The sequence below is a fragment of the Nomascus leucogenys genome, chromosome 8, assembly GCF_006542625.1.
Source record: "Nomascus leucogenys isolate Asia chromosome 8, Asia_NLE_v1, whole genome shotgun sequence".
NCBI classification, from domain to species: domain Eukaryota; kingdom Metazoa; phylum Chordata; class Mammalia; order Primates; family Hylobatidae; genus Nomascus; species Nomascus leucogenys.
This window is the reverse complement of record NC_044388.1, coordinates 103383579-103404528: the sequence shown is the minus strand read 5'-3', so window position 1 is coordinate 103404528 and position 20950 is coordinate 103383579. Positions and strand designations below refer to the sequence as shown.

General features: G+C 41.1%; 1 protein-coding gene across 3 annotated transcripts in view; it reads right to left on the bottom strand.

Annotated features, from left to right (window-relative positions):
* GARNL3 (GTPase activating Rap/RanGAP domain like 3) overlaps positions 1–20950 on the bottom strand; it is a 169055-nt gene that overhangs the window by 117286 nt on the left and 30819 nt on the right. For 2 of the 3 annotated variants that reach the window (XM_030817844.1, XM_030817843.1), the window contains exon 3: positions 9709–9778. In XM_030817844.1, the coding sequence (XP_030673704.1) occupies positions 9709–9778 (70 nt within the window). Of the gene's footprint in view, positions 1–9708; positions 9779–10729; positions 11070–20950 lie in introns of those variants that run through there. The other variant, XM_003264159.4, reaches the window with a different exon arrangement.

Genomic DNA, 20950 nt, shown 5'->3' with positions numbered 1-20950 from the left:
CCAGCATAAGGTTGAGGAGCCTGAGATTGTGAGCCAAGCCAAGGTGGCTGCAGGAGAGCAGCACAGAGGCACAGACAGGCTTGCCCTGAGGAGGAGAGCCTTGAGTGGCACAGGAATGGGAGACTCCTGTGGCCTCTAGGGAGAGCATGAGGAAGCCAGGACTCAGAAAGGAGGGAGTGGGGTGCCTGTAACTCTGGTTTTGAAACTAGAGAGCATGCTGATGTCTGGTATCACTGAGGTGGCTCTTCTCAAGGTTGATTTTGTCTGGGAAAATTTGGAGAAGTTATCTGGTATTCTTATTACAGCATGTGTTCAGCTTGTGGATTTGTTAGTTTGTGACCCAGCTATGCATGTCATTAACACAGCACTTGGAGCTCAAGATGGTCACCAAATGGCTGGTCAGGTGGTGTTAATTCTCCCCAAGTTTTGTTGATCCTAGAAAAATAGGTCATAAAACCATACTGTATCAAAAAGTAGGGTAGGGAGGAGACAAGCATCAAAGTTATTCTACAAACCAAAATCCTGTCAACGGAGGATGAAGGATTATGCTGTTAAGGCTAGATACAGAAAACTTTTATGTTTATGCTCTACCTTATTTTTTAGAAAGGATTTAAAAGCAGCCTACTTAAATATATCTTACTTAAAGGATAAAAGGAGATACTGAGCACACTCAGAACAAGGAAAAATCAAGTGTAGGTAAATAAACTGAAAACAAGAGAATGAGATGAGGATGTATGTTATAAAGTCCTTTAAGACTGTTAGAGATAAGCCACAAATGGAGTTCTGAGCTTCCTAGGAGCCAATGCAAAGAGGAAAAGCCCTTTCATTTACAGGATTCCCACTGCTTATAAGGTTAACAACAAGCCAGCTTCTCAGGAGAAGCATGACACTTTTTGGTCCTGAGAAAAATTTTTTCTCATAGGTCTTTTTAAAGGAGACTCTGTATATGACAAACATAAAATTCTTAGCAGCATCCTACAAGCAACACACCACCAAGATCTGTCTGGCTGCTTTCCACTCTGTCCATCAATGCAGGTTAAAGGCATAATGCCATGGTACAAGTCAAGAAAAGCAAATCTGAGAGGGGCCAACAAAGGCAGGCCAAGTGTTTGTAGCTAACTTATGGTTGGGCTTGATCTAGGAATTAAATTTAAACCATTTAAGGCATGGGCATATCTTTGGATAACTTCTTATGGACATTCTTAATAGCAAGCTTTTGTTAAGATTTGGACGAAAAACAGTTTGAAATTATATGTTGGAATGGAAATCTAAAGCAGAGCTACTTTATGCTTTTGATTAAGGACAGCGGTATTTGTTCTAACAATCAACCTAATTTTCTTAGGAAACACTCTATAGACAGCAGGGCTTTAAGAGCATGGGCTTGCAGGCGAAGAGATTAAGCGCAGGGGCTCTCGGAGGCACATAGACCTGGGTTTAAATGTCACTCCTGCTTCTTCCTAGCTGTGGGACCACTCTGATATCATCAGTTAAATGGGAATCCATTTAATATTCACAAATGTCTTCTGAGCATCTACAGTGTGTGGCCTAGTCAAATAATGCCTACCTCATATGGTTTTTTGTGGGGATTAAATAAGTAAATACATCTAAAGTATTCAATAGAGACTGGTACATGGTAAGCATTCAATAAAATGTTAAAACTAATAATAAAAATAATAAAATAATAACCTTAATAAAATATTTCTGATTCCATTCTAATGTACAAAAAGTAATTATTAAAGTCTCAAAATTCTACATCACAGAAAATGGTTACAATAATTTTGGCCTGAAAAAGTTTGAAAGTGAGCACTACCAATCACCAACAGAGGCAGTAAAAATATCAAAAAAGCACCATCCATAGTTTTAAAACATGTTAACTTGTTGGTGAATGTTCTGATATACGTTGTATCTGGAGTTATCCACAGGAGTTGACTGGGAGGCCGAGGCAGGTGGATCACGAGGTCAGGAGATCAAGACCATCTTGGCCAACATGGTGAAACCTGTCTCTACTAAAAATACAAAAATTAGCCGGGTGTGGTGGTGTGCGCCTGTAGTCCCAGCTACTCAGGAGGCTGAGGCAGGAGAATTGCTTGAACCTGGGAGGCAGAGGTTGCAGTGAGCCAAGATCGAGCCACCAGCCTGGGGGACACAGCGAGACTCCTCAAAAAAAAAAAAAAAAAAAAGAGTTGGCCTCCTATGTGAGACACAGATATAAGCCAGATAAATTTTAAAGAACATCTGTCAAAATTATGATTTTAGCCGTACAACGCTGAAGTCTTGATGTTTTGATGTTCCTGAGGGAAATATGCTGGTACCCTCACTAATCTCTCAGTTCGGTAATACTAGACAGAATATAATTTCTCCCATAAAATGCCTTTGAAAGTAAAAACCCTACTTAACCCTGAGTAGAGCACAAAACTGAGTTGTGTTAGGGATGCTTGACAGGCAGTTAAATCACTCATTAGCAAAGCATCATCTTTCTTTACAACAGTCCCACAGGTATAATTCCAATCTGTGCCTGAACAAAAATACAAATTACTACACATCAGACTTCCAAGAGTCCTCAAACAGTCAAAACCTCAAATGTTAAAATCTGCAGATGCCAAGCAAGTTCATCATCAACCGTTCTTTTGATAGTTATGAGACAGTACAGCCAGATACCCTTTGAGGCTACCCTGAGTTCATGACAATAAAATCATGCTATCTGTATAGAGAAGCACTGATATATTTATTTTCTATATAGCAGGGGAGCATGCACGTGGCTCATCTAAATGCAGGTTTGAGTCATTAAGAAACAAGCTTAAAAAGGAACGGACAATATACTATCCTGTTTTATCTTGACTTGAAATCACCAGTAGATCATTACTTACCCAGAAGTATCAAGATATGGGGTTTTATGAGAGTCAGCAGCTAGGCTGGGGAGGGGAGAGGTGCTCAATAAATGGTATTGTGCTCATACCATTTATCACTGATACTGTATCAATTTCCTAGCCATCCAGTTTAAAGGCCAAAAAAAATCAATAAAAGCTACAAACAATCTTGTGCTTTTTCTGACAGATTTCAATATAAAGTGATGAAGAATGGTTGATGGTGTGATAGCTGTGTCTTGCCTAGAATGCTGCCATGAGAGACAAGACTTGCAATTCATCAAGAAGAAAAATGGCATATGCTTTTGATGAAATGCACTGTCAGCTAATGAGCCTAAGTATTTTGGCTGAGGGGGGCAATCAAAGAGGCTTGTTTTCTCTTTCCTTTATTTATTTTTGATGGGTTAGACCACTTTCTAATTTCAACCAAATTGGATCATTCATTCATTCAATCAATTGTTACTAAGTAACTAATGCTAAGCATTGTGCTTGGTTCTAGAGATACAGTGGCAAATAAACATTATTCCTATTTTTAGGGAGCTCATAATCTATATCTTTATTTATGGTATTTAAAAAAGTACAGAGATAAGGGAGTCCATCAGCCGAGGAAGAAATTTTCACTAAGTGCTTTTAGTTTGAGCTTTTAAATTCTCGCTATATGAAGGAATGTTAATGGACACATTTGGGAGTTTCAGCTCAGCTCATGCCCTTCTTTGAAACTGACTTGTCTATATCATCTCCAGAGAAAATCTGCCCTGCTCCAGAAGCATTGCTGAGGGTATGGGCCTCAAAAGCCATGTTTATAGTCTATGACCCCACTACCCTGAGCACAAGTGTTTGAATCAGGGATAGATACCTGAACAAAGAGGAAACAATCCATAGTATTCTATTTGGAATTTGAAATTAGGATCCAAGAATGAAGAGACCACGGTGGCCAACAGAGCTGTAACCCATGTAAACCAGGGGGATTGGGGGGCCAGAAATCAATTCAGTAATAAAAAAACATTTATAAGAACTTAGTATGTGCCAGGCGCTGTGCCAGGTTCTAGAAATTAAACAATGAACAATACAGAGTAGTAAGTAAGTGGTAAATGAAATGAATATAGATTGTGATAAGCACTGCTAAGAAAACAAATAGGATGTTGAGTTAGAGAATAGCAGAGGAGGGAACTAATGTTGATGGGATGGTCAGGGGAGGCCCCTCTGAGAAGATGGTATTTAAGCTGAGATCAGTCGTGAGAAGCCCCAAGAATTCATCAGTAAGAATGACTAGTAAGCGCAGGGATCCTGGGACAGGGAAGAGCTCAGTGTGTTCTAGAGACCAGGATAAAGGCCAGATGTTTGAGGCACAGTGAGGAAGCGGCATGAAAGACGGTGAAAGAGAAAGGCAGGGTAAGGATCACATAGGTTCTTGTAGGGCTTGGTACATGGTCTGGCCTTGAAGTACAATGAATACCTGAAGAAACATTTTAAGAAGGAAAATACATTGTATTGTCAACATTTTAAAACATCATTCTGTCATAAGGACAGACATATGGACCAATGAAACAGAACGGAAGCCCAGAAACTAACCCTCACATCTATAGTCAATTGATTTCTGACAAGGGTACCAGGCCATTCAGTAGGGAAAGAACAGTCTTTTCAACCACTGGTGCTGGGAAAGCTGGATGTCCACATTCAAGAGAATGCAGCTGGACTCTTACCTCACACCATATAGAAACAATGAACTCAAAATGGCTCAAAGACATAAAATGGCTCAAAGACAGCTAAAACCATAAAAGCCTTAGAAGAAAACATATGGGAGAATCTTCTGGACATTGAATTTAGCAATAATTTTTTGGATATAACACCAAAAGCACAGGCAACAAAATAAATAATAGATAAATTTGACTTCATCAAAATTAAAAACTTTTGTGCATTAAAGGCACTGTCAACAGAGTAAATAAGCCACAGAATGGAAGAAAATATTTGGAAATCATCTGATAAGGGAAAATAACCAGAATATAAAAAGAACTCCTACAACTTGACATAAAAAAAAAAACCCAAAAAAAACAAAAAAAAAAACAAAAAACCAAAACAAAACAAAAACCCCAAAAACCCAATTCAAGAATGAACAAAGAATTCGAATAGTCATTACTCCAAAGAAGATACACAAATGGCCAATAAGCACATGAAAAGATGCTCAACATCACTAATCACTAGGGAAATGCAAATCAAAGCCACAATGAGATACCACTTCACACTATTACAATGACTAGTATTTTAAAAATGGAAAATAACAGGTGTTGGCAAGATTGTGGAGAAATAGAAACTTTGTGCATTACTGGTGGAAATGTAAAACGGTACAGCCACAGTGGAAACAAGTTTGGCAGTTTCTCAAAAAGCTAAAAACAGAATCACCTTATGATCCAGCAATTCCACTCCTAGTTAATATACTCCAAAGAATTAAAGCAGGACTCCAACAGGTATCTGTACACCAGTGTTCACAGCAGCATTAATTTTAATAGCTAAAATGTAGAAACAACGCAAGTGTTCATCAACAGATGAATCAATAAACACGCTGGGTGCGGTGGCTCATGCCTGTAATCCTAGCACTTTGGGAGGCCAAGGCAGGAGGACTGCTTGAGGCCAGGATTTTGAGACAAGATTTTGAGACCAGCCTGGACAACATAGAGAGACCTTGTCTCTACTAAAAGTCAAAAAAATTAGCCAGGTGTGGTGGTATGCATCTGTAATACCAGCTACTTGGGAGGCTGAGGTGGGAGGATTACTTGAGCCCAGGAGGTCAAGGCTGCAGTGAGCCATGACTGTGCCACTGCACCCCAGCCTGGGTGACAAGGCGAGATCCTGTCTCACAAACAGACAAACAAAACAGATAAATGGATAAACAAAATGTGGTGTATCCATACAATGGAATATTATTCAGCCATAAAAAGGAATGAAATTCTGCTACACACTATCACATGGATGAACCTTGAAAACATTATGCTAAGAGAAATAAAACCAGATACAAAAGGACAAATATTGTATGATTTCACTTATAGGAGGTATCTAGAATAGGCAAATTCATAGAGACAGAAAGTAGAATAGAGGCTACCTGGGGCTGGGAAGCTCTGTTTTTAGCTTTTGAGGAACTGCCAAATAGGAATCCAGTGTTTAATTGATAAAGAGTTTCATTTTGGGATGACGGAAAACATTCTGAAAGTGTATAGCAGTGATGGTTGTACACCAGTGTGAATGTATTTAATGCTCCCTGAACTGTACACTTAAAAATAGTCGAAATGGCAAAGTTTATGTTCTGTTTTACCACAATAAAAAATAAACTAAAAAAGAAAACACCACTCTGGCTGCTGGGAAAATGAGCTGGAGAGAGGCAACTGTGCCATCAGAAGAAGCTGTTCTGCAGAGAGGAGAGTGATACAGACACAGAGAAATGTAAAGACAAGAAAGCATATGGACCAGAGAGAAAGAGAAAATAGTGGCTTGCTGGCTTTCCATCACATGAGGTGCAGCTGCACTTCCCTTCCGTGAGATTTACCCATATCCTTTCAGTGAATTGCTTTATACTTGACCTAGACTCAACAGATCTCTGTTCTTCACAAGGAAACAATCCCTGGTTAAGGCAGGGAAACAGCTGAGATCCAGATATAACACAGCCTGGGGACACAGTGTGAGGCTGCTGGTTTCTAAAGCGAAGGCTCCATGAGAGCAGAAAAATGGTTTTGCTTTTCCCCCCTCACTCTCAGTGACTCGCACAGTGCCTGACACATGGATGACCCTCAGTAAATATGTGTTGAAAGAATGCTAAGTAGTTCTTCCCACGAGTCTGTCAAGATCTGGGTTTCCATCTTCTCATCACCAAACTAATGCAGGATTGAAACCTAGAGAACTAAGCCCTAAGTCTTCTCTCACTACTGATATGAATGGCCGAGCTTCATTCTTCACAAGACTTGTGACTTGTTCAAGGTCAGGAGAAGTTCATGCTAAAATTTCAATTTTATATAACCTTAGATGCCTTTCTGGAAAGTTTGAGTTCCAAGATGCCCAATACTTATTGGGTTCCCAACAATTTTCATCACAGCAGGCATAAGAAAAGTCAAACTCACTTTTTCATAAACCTACAACACATAATGGTTTGTAATTTAATAATACTCTGTTGTTCAGAAGTGAGAGGAAACATCACTCTCCTCTTAAAACACTGCAGTCAGAATTTCAGGAGATCCTCAGATAACAAGAACGGAGCTCTGCTCATTTCACTTTTCCCAACCTTTCTGACCACCAGCACACATGTCATTTTTAATACGGGAAAATGAGAAACAACCTAATTTTACAAAATTTACACAGATAATCATTTATCACTATGTTGGCCTATCATGTACCCATTAAAATATGACTCTGAAGACTATATAAGAAGACATTTAGAAAATACAGTATAAATGGAAAAAGAGGAATGCCAAATTAAATTAAATATATAATTTCATTATAACAATATAAAAATGAAGTTTGTAGCTATAAGGACTGGAAGGTACCAAAAGGAGATGAAAACAGTTGCTGCAAGGTAAGATTATACATGGAATTTTAAAATATATTTAAAATGTATTTTATAATATTCTAAAAAGTCAACTACAAATACGCATACACACGGTCATGGCCCCAGAGGAAAAATGTGAACAAATGGATTGAAGAATGTTTGGTCAATTGGATACCTCATCAGGCTGAGGATAACTGATAACCTAGCTGAGATCCTCTAAGGCAGAGCTTCTTAAAGTGTGATCTGGGACCAGCAATATCAATATCAATCTGGCAACTTGTTAGAATTGCAAATTGTAGGGTAACCTTGGATCTACTGAATTTGAAACTCTGGGACTAGGGCCCAGCAATCTATGTTTTAATCAGCCTTCCAGAGAGTTCTGATGTCTGCTCAAGTTTGAGAACCACTGCTCTCAAGTACTTTTCCATTCTGATATTCTGTGATTTCCCCACATCTTTAAAGAGTCCATCTTTCACACCCTTGTTATCTCCCCCAAGTAGTATTGTCACTGTTTATAAGAGCTCCATATTACTTGCTAGGCCAAGTCCAAAGTGTTCACCTGACAGCCAGGGCTCTACTTTTGCTACTGAATTTTGTCTTTATGACTGCAGCTAGTTAACATAAACTGTGCTTATGTGCTAAGTACTTTATGTACATGATCTCATTTAATCCTCATAACAACCCTCTAAGGTAGATAATAGAAATATCCCCATTTTATAGATGAGAAAACTGATGCCAAAGGAAGTCCAAGATCATACAATAAGTGAATGATGAAACAAGAATGACTTCAGAGCACATGTTCTTCAGCATTACTGAGGTTCAGAGAAGTAACCTGACTGGTCATAAAGATAAGTAATAGACCTGGTATGGGAACCCAGGCCTACCTGATTCCAAAGCTTGCTTGCTTTGTAATCACAAAGCTCTTTGCTAGGCAGGACCATTTGCTCGCTGTCTTGGAACACAGCATTGCCAGGAATCATACTGTTAGCTCATACCTACTGTCTATCCTCTCTGCCACCAACCCACATCCCACAGCTCTCTGCAAAGTCTTCCATGGTGTGTCTCTGAGACCCCTGGCCAGAATGGGTGATCCCTCCCTTCTCTGAACCCCCGTGGTGCTCTACATGCATCTCTTTCACAGTACCAATTCCTACTCTGACTTATAGCTATGCACCTGCTCCTTCAGGGGAGGTGGTGGTCTAAGTGGCGTGGTGTCACCAGTGACAGACAGAACAGGTGTTGACTGAATCAACTGAGGTATCTTTTATGTGGCTAAATTCATTCTTCGGATATTTTATGTGTCTTATCTGCCCAGCCAGAGGACAGTAAGCTCCTTAAGAACAAAGATCATATCTTACTCATTTTATATTTTCAAGAATACCCAGCTCCAGGCTAGGTACAGTCAAGTCCATAATATATGCTTGAGTTCAAGTAGAACACCACTGGTACACAACTCCAGTATAAATTTTTCTACTACTTAAACTCTGCAAGGATGCAGCTCATATTAATAGGGGAAAATTGGGTACTACACAAATAGATACAAGCAACTCATTTTTAATAAATAGAAATAGTAGATGATGTCATTAATAGTGTTAAATAATAATCAATATAATTTTATGAGCACATTTCTTTTCTGAAAATTTGTTCAGATTTTCATGTAATTGGAAAAAATCACATTCTATCTTTAAAAAATATTGAGACTATTATATGCTTTCATTATGGCTCTTTTAAAATGAAAACATATAATTTTTAAAAATGATAGCACAAACACTAATGTCTCTCATTAAGGAAAATGTAGATATTTTCATTCCAAATATTGATCATCCATAATAGTCATTTATCTAGTCCAACCAATATGCTTTTAACGGGAAAAACAGCTCTCATAAATATTCTAACTCCTACCACACACCCAAAAAGCAAACATACAGAAAATCAGAATACGTATTTCAATAATATTTAAACCTTGAAAACTAGATTTATAAACTTTTAGGAAAAAGATCATATATAAGCCAAATGCCACCTTTCTTAATTCATAAATTGTTTTATTTAATTATATACACAGAGAAAAATAGCAAGCCATAACATATTTTTAACAAACTGGAAGACAAGATTAAAAAGTATGTAACAATAAAAACAAATAGATAAAGATGATCAAATTATCATAGCCTTTGTATAGTTATTTATTCCAATCCAATCCTTACACTGTACCCACATGGTCTAACAGTAAATATACAACAAAAGATCTGATGAGCTTGGCGATCATCTCTAAATCTAAATCAATGTACTACCACTGAACAGACAGCATAAACTTACCAGCTCCACAGATCCATAATGTTTCCTACTGAAATCCCCACGTCTACAGCCTAGGTCTTCCGAGACAGAGCTGGAACAAAAATGCTTCATCAGTATTATACATAGCGATCTGGCCACAAACCTTCTGCAAAAATCAACTACCATTTGCAAAAAGGGCTGCTATGGAATAGACTTGCAGTGCCCCAGCTCCTCACTGCAGGGGAGCCTCCTTGCAACAGACACAGTCCCCAGCAGCCATTGCAGAGCCTGGCTTTCATGGAGCCCTCAATAAAAAGCAAATGCCAGAGTCATCCCTGGAAGCATAGGCAATGATTGAATTAAATATTTAGTCATTTGGAATCGATTGAAATTTCCAAGGCTACTGGTGGTTCATAATTTCATTTCTGTATAACCAGAGAGGAGAGAAGCCCTGCAGTAAACTTGAGGCAAGGGACAAAGCTGCTGAACCGGATCTTGCAATTATCTTTCATTTAAGAGAGGCTCTTTGTCCCAAATATGCAACATAAAAATAACCAGCATTATTTAATGCTATATTTTAAGTAAGAGAAAGAAACTTCACAATCTTGGTAGGCTCCACCCCCTGTCCCCCTTTAATTTAGGATTTTTATGTGGCAATATGAAAAAAGACCAGAACTAACAGAAAATCTAATGTCCAAGTATATTCAGCTTTTTACATAGCAGCAGCTACCCACCCCCCAAAAAGGCTTAAATCAGATTTCAAAAATCACATGTTGTTGAAGAGTAATTAAAACAAGGGCAAAATTGTTACTACGTTTTCATCCTGAATGCACAGTTGCACACTCAAAAGGCACGAATCTTACTAGTTAGTATATTTAGCACTCAAGCAATACTCATGAAACCACATGAGATCCACAAAATATAAAGTTTTAATAAGTTTGATTCTAATATGTCATGCAAATAACTCTACGATAACATAGAAAATAAAATTATATAGGAAAAACATGTTTACTATATTCAAAACATTTGGGATCTAACATGCAAAGAAAGGTGCATTTAATACCTTTTCATCCTTCCTTAAAAGGTAGGTTGCATTTTCTAAATTACAGCCCTCTTGGCACATGCAGAAAGAGACTGACTCTGATGTTTAGCAACCAGAGAACTGACTCTCTGCCAGGACACTGTTTGATAGGCTCCAAGAAAGACAGCATGAGAGAAATGAGATTAGAGAGTCTAATGGTATTCTGCTTCCACCATTTCACAGAGATGGCTGAATTAATCTTACATGAGAAATTTAACCTTTTGTAGTCCTCCCTCTCTTAGCTGAAAATGGGCAACACATCAATGCATGCAGTTTGAAAGAGTGTTCCAGATATTACCCAGGCTACATTCTTGCTTCTAGTGATATGATTTTCTACCCAAAAATCTCCAAAAAAGAATAAAAACCTTCCCTCCATGGTCTATTCCAATCTGTATGAAATATGTCCTCTATGCCCATTTTCTTAGCTCATTTTGAAAACCTTCCTGGAGGCTACTGCCATTGCCCTACATATCAGTTGCCAAGCCCGCATCACTGGCGGCTCCAGTGAGAGGAGTGCCGGTGGACTTGGACAGAGATCGGGCACAGAGCAGATGCCCAATGGCTGTTGACTAAATGCTCTGTGTGCCCAGAGCTCAGCCCGCCGCTTCAATTTCAGCCAGGCCCACTAGGAAATCAACAACAGCAACAGCTTCTAACATGAATGGCCAGTAATACGAAAAAAGCGAGGATGTGGAGCACTGGGTCCTCCCTGTGCTGCCATCAGCTCTGCTGAGGGGGTTCTGAGACACGGTGCCAATTCCCTAACTTTACCAGCAGCCAGACACAAACACATAACCCTATATCCTATACCCACCACCTTCCTTAGATGCCTCACAGAAGGAAAACAGCATCCTATGAAAACAACCAGGGAGCGAGCTATAAAGAGAATGTCCACTATGTGTTGCCCTCCCTTCCCCCATATTACATTTCATTCAATATACCGCAGAGGGATGCTTGCTAATAGTGGAAACCAGGCTGACCTATATGGGCTGCATTTCTTGGGTTGTAGGAGGCATTCAAACCAGCCAAGTTAAAAAGACCTAGCCGCTTCCCTCTTCCTTTCCCAGGATCTCTGGCCTCTAGGCCTCCAGCACAAGGGTTAGGAGTAGAATGGCTCACCCAGAGCTCCAAGGGGAGCTTTGTTCTCCTCCTAAGGCCCCAGTGTCTGGCCTACTGCTTGGCACATAGTGGACATGCAGTAAATGCTTACTGCATTAATGAAGGTATTTGTATATCTTTTGAATCATACTAGCTAATGCCTGACAGCACCTCTTCTACCAGGGCAGGCTGCCCACTGCCACCCCTACTAATGAGCCATTATTATTCCCTGCTGGCCATTATTCCCTCAGTCCAGAGTCCTGGCCTATAAGGCAGCCGCTGCTATGTGCATGCCAAAACCTGTTCTCCTTTTGTCTTGGGCTTGGACTACCTTTCCCAGCCCCTCTTGCAGGATGTGTGGCCATGCGACTGAGCTCTGGCCAAGACAACACAGGCCAAAGTGATGGATATGCATCACTTCCAGCACATCCTCTGAAATGTGCCTGATCTCCTAGCCTGTGGCCAGCTGGACAGAGAGGCTGTAGAGACCTGCAGGAGGGCAGAGCTTCAAGATAGAAAAACATGGGTCTCTGATTGACCACATGGAAGGCCACACCATGAAGAACGTCTGTATGGAAGGCTACACCACAAAAAACATCTGTACTAGAATATGATGTGAGCCAAATGTAAACATTTAGTTGCGTTAATCAGGTAGAATTTGAGTCTACCAGTTAAAGCTGCCGTTTTACCTGAACTAATACAGAAGTAGGTATCTTGCAGTGGGGTGCCGCAATAGCAACAACCTAAAGTAGTAGGCAGACAGCAGCCAGTGAGGAAATGGATCTCAGAGGCTGGAAAGAGAAATCTGTATTAGATGGTAGCAAAATATTTGGTAAAACTTATACCTGCAGTCATTCAGAAGGTGGACCGTGTACTCAGCGAGCCTGCAGATCTAGGGAAAGTGGCTAGAAACAATCATAGTGAAGTTGAGCACCGGCTCCTCTTGGCTGAACTTAGCAAGGTTCTTCACAATGAAGAGACAATTCCAGGAAAGAATTGGAGGGGTTTCAAGCAAACATAGATGAAAACAGAATGAATCTAGAGACCAAGGGCCTCATGGACTTGAGAAATCAGTTTCTGGATCCCAAACAATAACAGCTCTGGCCAAAGAAATATGGGTAGAAATGAGGGGCACCTCTACCAGACCCAGCCCATAAAAACTTCCCATGAAGGCCGGGCGCGGTGGCTCACGCCTGTAATCCCAGCATTTTGGGAGGCCGAAAGGGGCAGATTACCTGAGATCGGGAGTTCGAGACCAGCATGACCAACATGGAGAAACCCTGTCTCTACTAAAAAAAATACAAAATTAGCCAGGCATAGTGGCGCATGCCTGTAATCCCAGCTAATTGGGAGGCTGAGGCAGGAGAATCACTTGAATCCGGGAGGCAGAGGTTGCAGTGAGCTGAGATTGTGCCATTGCACTCCAGCCTGAGCAACAAGAGCAAAACTCCATCTCAAAAAAAAAAAAAAAAACCAAACAAAAAAAAACCCAACAAAAAAAACCTTCCCATGAATAATCCTTGGTCTCTTTCCTCATCTGCCAGCTGCATGGAGAGGACTCTGGGGCCCAAGAGGGATACAGCCACAATATGAAGGGGCCTGGGTCTTAAATGACCACATAGAAGATTCTTTTTTTTTTTTTTTTTTTTTGAGACAGAGTTTTGCTCTTGTTGCCCAGGCTGGAGTGCAATGGTGCAGTCTCAGCTCACTGCAACCTCCACCTCCTGGGTTCAAGCAATTCTCATGCCTCAGCCTCCCAAGTAGCTGGGATTACAGGTGCCCGCCACCACACCGAGCTAATTTTCGTATTTTTAGTAGAGATGGGGTTTCACCATGTTGGCCAGGCTGGTCTCGAACTCCTGACCTCAGGTGATCCGCCTGCCTTGACCTCCCAAAGTGTTGGGATTACGGGCATGAGCCACCGCGCCCGGCCCACATAGAAGATTCTAACCAGGAGTAGCCTCATTGGGCTCTGATATAAGTGAGCAATAACTTTTATTGCCTTAAGTCACTAGGATTCAGGGTTTATCTGCTACATTAGGCAATTTTATCTTAGTTGATACAGCTCTACATAGGTAATAGAAAGTAGTGTAAGAATAAGTTCCACAAACACGGGTTGTCAGAGGGCTGGTGGGCCAGGATGACTCTAGATCAGGGGTTGGCAAACTACAGCCCAATTCAGCCCACTGCTTGTTTTTGAAAGCGAAGTTTTATTGGAGCATAGCCATGCCCAGTGGTTATGAACTGTCTATGGCTGCTTTTGGATTATAACAGCAGAGTTGAATTGCTCCAACAGAGACCCATATGGCCCACAAAGCCCAAACTATTTACGAACTGACCCTTTAAAGAAAAAGTTTGCCAATCCCTGTAGTATAGTCTCCTGAATCCCTACTGTTGGTTTTAGGCCTACCCAGAAACTGATTAGTGTGTCAGTGAAAAAAATTCTGACACCATGTCAGAGGATATGTTCCTCAGACTTTAGAGTCTGAGCTTTGCAAAAATGCAGATTCCCTGGCCCTATTCTGAGAGGTTGTAAGTCAGTTAATCTGTGATTTTAACAAGCAGCCAGGGGAATTCTGATGCAGGTGGTCCACAAACAATGCTTTGAAACATACTCCTTTTCCAGATGACTCAGGAATCCTGGGAAACCTGTAAACCATTCTGTAGCACTCTTTATAAGGAAGGACAAGGCTAACTTAATCCAGGTTTCTATCCACGGGAGGAGATGCAATGTAGTCCCTCAGAGCACGCACTTCAGTCACAGATATGGGTTCTCAACCTCTCCAGGCATTAGTTCCTTCATCTGTACAATGCAATTGAAAATATCATCTACTTAGCAGGGTTATAAAGAATAAACAAGAAAAAGTAGGCAAGGTTCTAAACACAATGTCTGTTGCCCAGGCTAGAGTGCAGTGGTGTAATCATAGCTTACTGCAGGCTTGAACTCCTGGGTTTAATCGATCCTCCTACGTTAGCCTCTTGAGTAGATGGGACTACATGCCTGGTTAATTAAAAAAAATTTTTTTTGTAGAGATGGGGGGGGCGTCTCACAATGTTTCCATGGCTGGTCTCGAACTCTGGCCTCAAGTGATCCTCCCACCTCAGTTTTCCAAAGTGCTGGGATTACAGGTATGAGCCACCACATCCAGCCAGCTCTTATTAGTAATATGAATTCCTCTCAGGTTTTTAGAAAGGGACCTGGAAAGTTAGCATAAATGATTACTAAATTTTAAAATAATTTTAAATAAAATGCTTTGCCTTTTATCCCCAGGTAGCAGTAAGGGAGACCCAGGGCCAAGCAGCAGGCTTCCCAGGGCAGCGCTGAGGATGGCATCATGCTTCAGCACTACATCTCCTCCCTAAAAGCGTTGGCCTAGCACTTTGACCTCACCTAGAAAATACCTGGGACCCCCTGTTGCCATGACAAGGGGAAGAGACTTTGAAACCTGGCTAGAGGAAGTGACCTAAACAAGGCAAGTACCAAAAAGAACTTCAAGTTTCCCACAGGCAACGTGGTCCAGGCTCTAAATATAAACCCTTCTGCTTTGGCAATTTAACATGTGAGGATGCTGAATCACACTTCGCAGGCATGAACAGAGCTGAGGACCTACATGTTAAATCTCTAAATACGGCCTGGGATGAGAGCAAAGATTTCCAGCTCCACGTAGAAGCTAGACAGATTTCCATGATGTAAGTCACATTCCTGGAAAGCAGGACAACCTCCTCCAAAGAGTCAAGAGTTCTTAAAACTGACAAGGAAAGAAAAGGAGTCAGCCAGCCCCCAAGGGCAAGCCAAACTCAGAGATCCAGGTCATCACCCAACTGACACTGAGATTAGTGCTGACCTCACAACAGACCCCGCAAGGCCAGGCCTCAGCAGTGTCCAGGCCTGGTGGAAGAGGTAAGGGCAACAGTGACAAGGGAGACTCTTCCTAGATCAGTAGAGAGAATTTGTGAGAAGTAACAGGCAATTGTTCAGAAGCCTACCAACAGTTAGGAGCTCTAGGAAAAGGCCTCAGCCCCTGCTCTACGATAGGCAGACAGTAAGAAACAGATGGAAGGGATTCTCCTTATTGAGGGACAGAGAAGCTAAACCATGTGCCAGACTGTAGTTTTAGGCTTGTAGGGAGCCCAGGGCCTCCTAACAACAGGTGCTAGAATAGCTTCTTGCACAGAAGGGACCAGCTGTCTCTCCTCCTGAAGATAAGTGCCACAGAAAAGCAGGGATGCGATGACATTAATTTCTTTTCTTTTTTTCTTTTGAGACAGGGTCTCACTCTTTGGCCCAGGCTGGAGTGCAGTGGCAGCATCACAGCTCACTGCAGCCTCGAACTCCCAGGTTCAAGCAATCCTCCCACCTTAGCCTCTCAAGTAGCTGGGACTACAGGCATGCACCACCACACCTGGCTAATTTTCATATTTTTGTAGAGATAGGATTTTGCCATGCTGTCCAGGTTGGTCTCAAACTCCTGGGCTCAAGCAATCCATCTGCCTCGGCCTCCTAAAGTGTTGGGATTACAGGTGTGAGCCATTGCACCTGGCCCACATTAACTTCTAATAATGAAATGGAACAATTCTGTCTTCTTGAAGGCCTTTGAGACATACGACATAGGAAGTAAGCAGAAAGATTGCCAAAGCAAAAGGGGACCCAGGAAATCAGGGCACTTTGATTCTTCTAACTCTCCAGACAGCTCCCTGCTCCGCTGTTGTATTTCTGGGGGTACAATACCATGTGTTCCTTGTACCAGGATCTTAAGTTTACCATCCCTTAGCAAGATCCACCAACCATAAAGTGGTTAGATACTCCTGGATTTGAATTTCAGCTCCATCACACATGACCACCGTGACTTCAGACAAGTTACTTATCCTCTCTGAACCTGTTTCCTCATTGCAACAGGGGGTTAAAACAGTATCTGTCTCCATGGGAGGACTGAAAGAGATCATATGGCACACAGTAGCTACTAAATAAATCCTGGTTATTCTAACTGTCATGGATCTTACCTGTCTTGGCCATCACCATGCCCTGATGCACCTTACAGAGTTCCTGGTTCATAACAGGCCACTTGATAAATATTTGCTGAATAAATTAATTGTGAATAAATTACTACATTTGCTCTACTTGAACACAGGTGGGTTCCTTTCCCTTTCTCTTCTCCCTGCACCCCCCCCAACAACTGCCAGTATACATTCTCAGACATACTTTCAAGTACATTTGAAGTTACTGTTTACCGTTTTTCAGTCACCTTTCTCATTCTACTTCTCTTTTCTCTAATTCTGGAAAGCACACCTCCTACAGAATCGGTGTGTCCACTAAGTTTCTGATGCAGACATGTGCCCCTGGAATTTATGTGGTTCACTAGCATTAATAAAGACTTGTGGAAATTCACGGCAAGATTCTTTTCAATAACGATCTCTATCAGTGCCTTTACTACCATATCTCTAAAATAAAAAATAGTAACCATACCAAATGCTGGCAAGGAAGTGGAGAAGCTGGACCAGTCATCCATTGCAGGTGGGACTATAAAATTTTAAGCTAAGCCTCTTCAGAAAACAGTTTGGCGGTTTCTTATAAGTGAAATATGCAGTTACCATGTGACCCAGCAATTGCACTGTTGGGCATTTATCCCAGAAAAATGAAAATGTATGGTCAACACCCTGCACAAAACTGTTCAAAGCAGCTTTACTGATAACAGTCAAAAACTGGAAACCACTTAGATGTCCTTCAAAGGGCAAACAGTCAAACAAACTGTGGTACATCCACACCACAGAATATTACTGAGTAATTAAAAGGAACAAACTACTGATGTATGCAACAACTTGGATTAATCTCCAGGGAATTATGCTGAATGGAAAATGTCAATCCCAAAAGGTTACAAATTGTGTGATTCATTCTTGAAATGACCAAATTATAGAGGGAGGATGGAGGGAGGTGTGGTTATAAAAGGGCAACATGAGAGAGCCTTTGGGGATGGAACTGTTCTGTATCTTGTCTGTGAATACAGGTAGATACAGGAACCTACACATGTAATAAAACTGCATGTAAAACTGGGCAAATCTAAACCAGTGGATTATATCAATGTCAATTTCCTGCTTGCAATACAGTACTATAGTTACTATAGTTACACAAGATGCTGCCCCTGGGGGAAACCTGGTAAAGAGTACATGAGATGTCTGTGTTATTTCTTACCACTGCACATGAATCTATAATTATCTCAAAATAAAAAGTTTAGGCCGGGCGCGGTGGCTCACGCTTGTAATCCCAGCACTTTGGGAGGCCGAGGCGGGCGGATCACGAGGTCAGGAGATCGAGACCACGGTGAAACCCCATCTCTACTAAAAATACAAAAAAAAAAAAAAATTAGCCGGGCGTGGTGGCAGGCGCCTGTAGTCCCAGCTACTCGGAGAGGCTGAGGCAGGAGAATGGCCAGAACCCGAGAGGCAGAGCTTGCAGTGAGCCGAGATTGCGCCACTGCACTCCAGCCTGGGTGACAGAGCGAGACTCCGTCTCAAAAAAAAAAAAAAAAGTTTAATTTAAAATATTGTATCTGAGTGAAAATTCTTTCACTCACTTAATAAACGGTTACTGAGTACCTGCAAGGTACCAGGCACTGTGCCAGGTGCTGAACCTGAGATATGTGGTCCCTGATCTCATACAGCTTACAGTGCAGTGGGAAAGAAAGATACAAAGTACACAGGACTTCACAGGAACAAAAATATTGTGCAAGCAAAGCATAATATGTATATAGCAAATCTGGCAAACTGTAAAACAGCCTCTTTTTATCCCCTTCGTCAGTAGCATATGCAGTCTTCGGGTGTGGGTGCCCACAGCAGAAGCCGGGGAGGTCTGTCACACTCTTCTCAGCTCAAGACCCATCATCCAGAAACCTGGGAAACATTACTAACTAAGTGGTTCCTGTGAAGTACGATGTTTTGCACACCTGCTCCCTCCTTTCTTAACTCTTCAGTGACAGCGACCTTGGCTTCTCTTTTCCTGTAAGGTCAAGACTTGAAGGTTTTCCAGCCCAGAGTATAATTTAGTTTGGGAAACATCACTCCATGTGGGATCTATAAATGCATGACCAAATTGTATTAAACGGAAACTTAATACAAGGAAAATAATTCAGTAGACAACATATGTTGTGGCATACCTCCCTTAACCACCTGCAGATCTACCTCTTTGGGGAAATCCCTTGAAAGTCTGTCTCTCCAGGTTCATAAGGCTTCCCTGCTGGGATTCACAAGATCTGCCCCCAGCTGTGCCCAGACCTTCAAGGGATGCCTACTATTTGGAACAGGTGTTTCTGCACAGTCCCTAGGTAGCGAGATTCCTAGAGAACACCAAGGTCATTGTGATTCTGCTGCTCAGTGTGGTCTTTTGATATGAGCTGGTGAGAAATGCAATGTCCAGGACCCACTCCAGACCTAAGAAACAGAATCAGCATTTTAACAAGATTTCCCTGGGATTCATATGCACATTGAAATCTGAGAAGCACTGATTGTAGATCTTGGTTCTCAAACCTAGCTATGTATCAGAATCACCTGGAATTTTGTCTCTAACTTGTTCTATTATCAAATATTTCAAGATACAGAATAATGAAGAATAATATAATGAACATTACAGATATACTTAAAACCCCCGTGTACCTCTCCCTGACCCCATTTACATCTCTCCCTCCCCTGAAACAATCACTAATTGGGCTTATACTGCCTGCTCATAGTTTTATATTTATACTATGTACTTACTCATTTCCAATATACTGCATTGTTTAGCATGTTTTAAAAATTTACACAAGTAAATTCTATACCATGCATATCTTCCTGCAACTAGCTCATCTGGCTGAACAATTTGCTCTTGAGATTTGTTCATGGTGATGCCTGTAGCTCTAACCCACCCACTTTAGCTGCAATTTGATATCCTGCTGCATCAATATTCTCCATTCTCCTATTGTTGGACATTTTGGTTGTTTCCAATGTTTAAATAAAGCTGTAATGAACATCCTTTTACACACCACCTTGAATACCAGTGCAATCATATCCCTAGATTCCATACCCAGGAGTGAAGCTGCAAGGTCATGATGCGTGCACTCTTATTTTTTCTACATAGTGTCACATTTGCTTTCCAAAGTGAGTATGCCAATTTACCCACTCATGAGCAGCAGCATATGCATTCTAGTTGCTCCACAGTCTAGCTAACACTTGCGATTGTCAGACATTAGTTTTTGCCAGTCTGAAGAGTATGAAATGGTATCTCACTGAGGTACGGCTTTAATTTGCATTCCTCTGATAGCTCAAGAGCTTGAACATCTTTCTCTTTGCTTATTGGCCTTTTGGGCTACCTTTTCCATGATTTGCCTATTCCAAATCTTTTGCCCCCTCCTTTTTTGTATGTTGTTGGTTTTTTTCCAATTAATTGGTAGATTTTTTTTTTTTTTTTTTTGAGACAGAATCTCGCTCTGTCACCCAGGCTGGAGTACAGTGGCGCAATCTTGGCTCATTGTAACCTCCACCTCCCAGGTTCAAGCGATTCTCCTGCCTCCGCCTCCCGAGTGGCTGGGATTACAGGCACGTGCCACCACATCTGGTTAATTTTTGTATTTTTAGTAGAGATGGGGTTTCACCATGTTGGCCAGGCTGGTCTCAAACTCCTGATCTCAAGTGATCCGCCTGCCTCGGCCTCCTAAAGTGCTGGGATTACAGGTGTGAGAATTGGTAGATATTATTTGTATATTCCAAATACTAACACTTTTTTTGTTAACAAATTACAGATGTCTTCTTCCAGATAGTTGTTTTTCTTTTTAAATTTTGTTTCTGATATCTTTGATCATGGATAAGTTTTCAAATTCTAATGCAGACATTTTCAACATTTTCTTTAATGGTCTTTGTTTTTCTGACTTAAGAAATCCTTCACCATCATGATTTCCTGAAGAGTCTCTATTGTTCCATGCAAAAGTTTTAAAGTTTGCTTTATAATTTTTTTCATCTAAATAAGTAAATGTCCAGTTCCTACCCCAGACCTCCTCAATTAGAATCTTCAGGAATGGGATCCAAGCACCTAAATTTTAAACTAAAATACATTTAATAGGTGATTTTGTTACAGTTACCCTG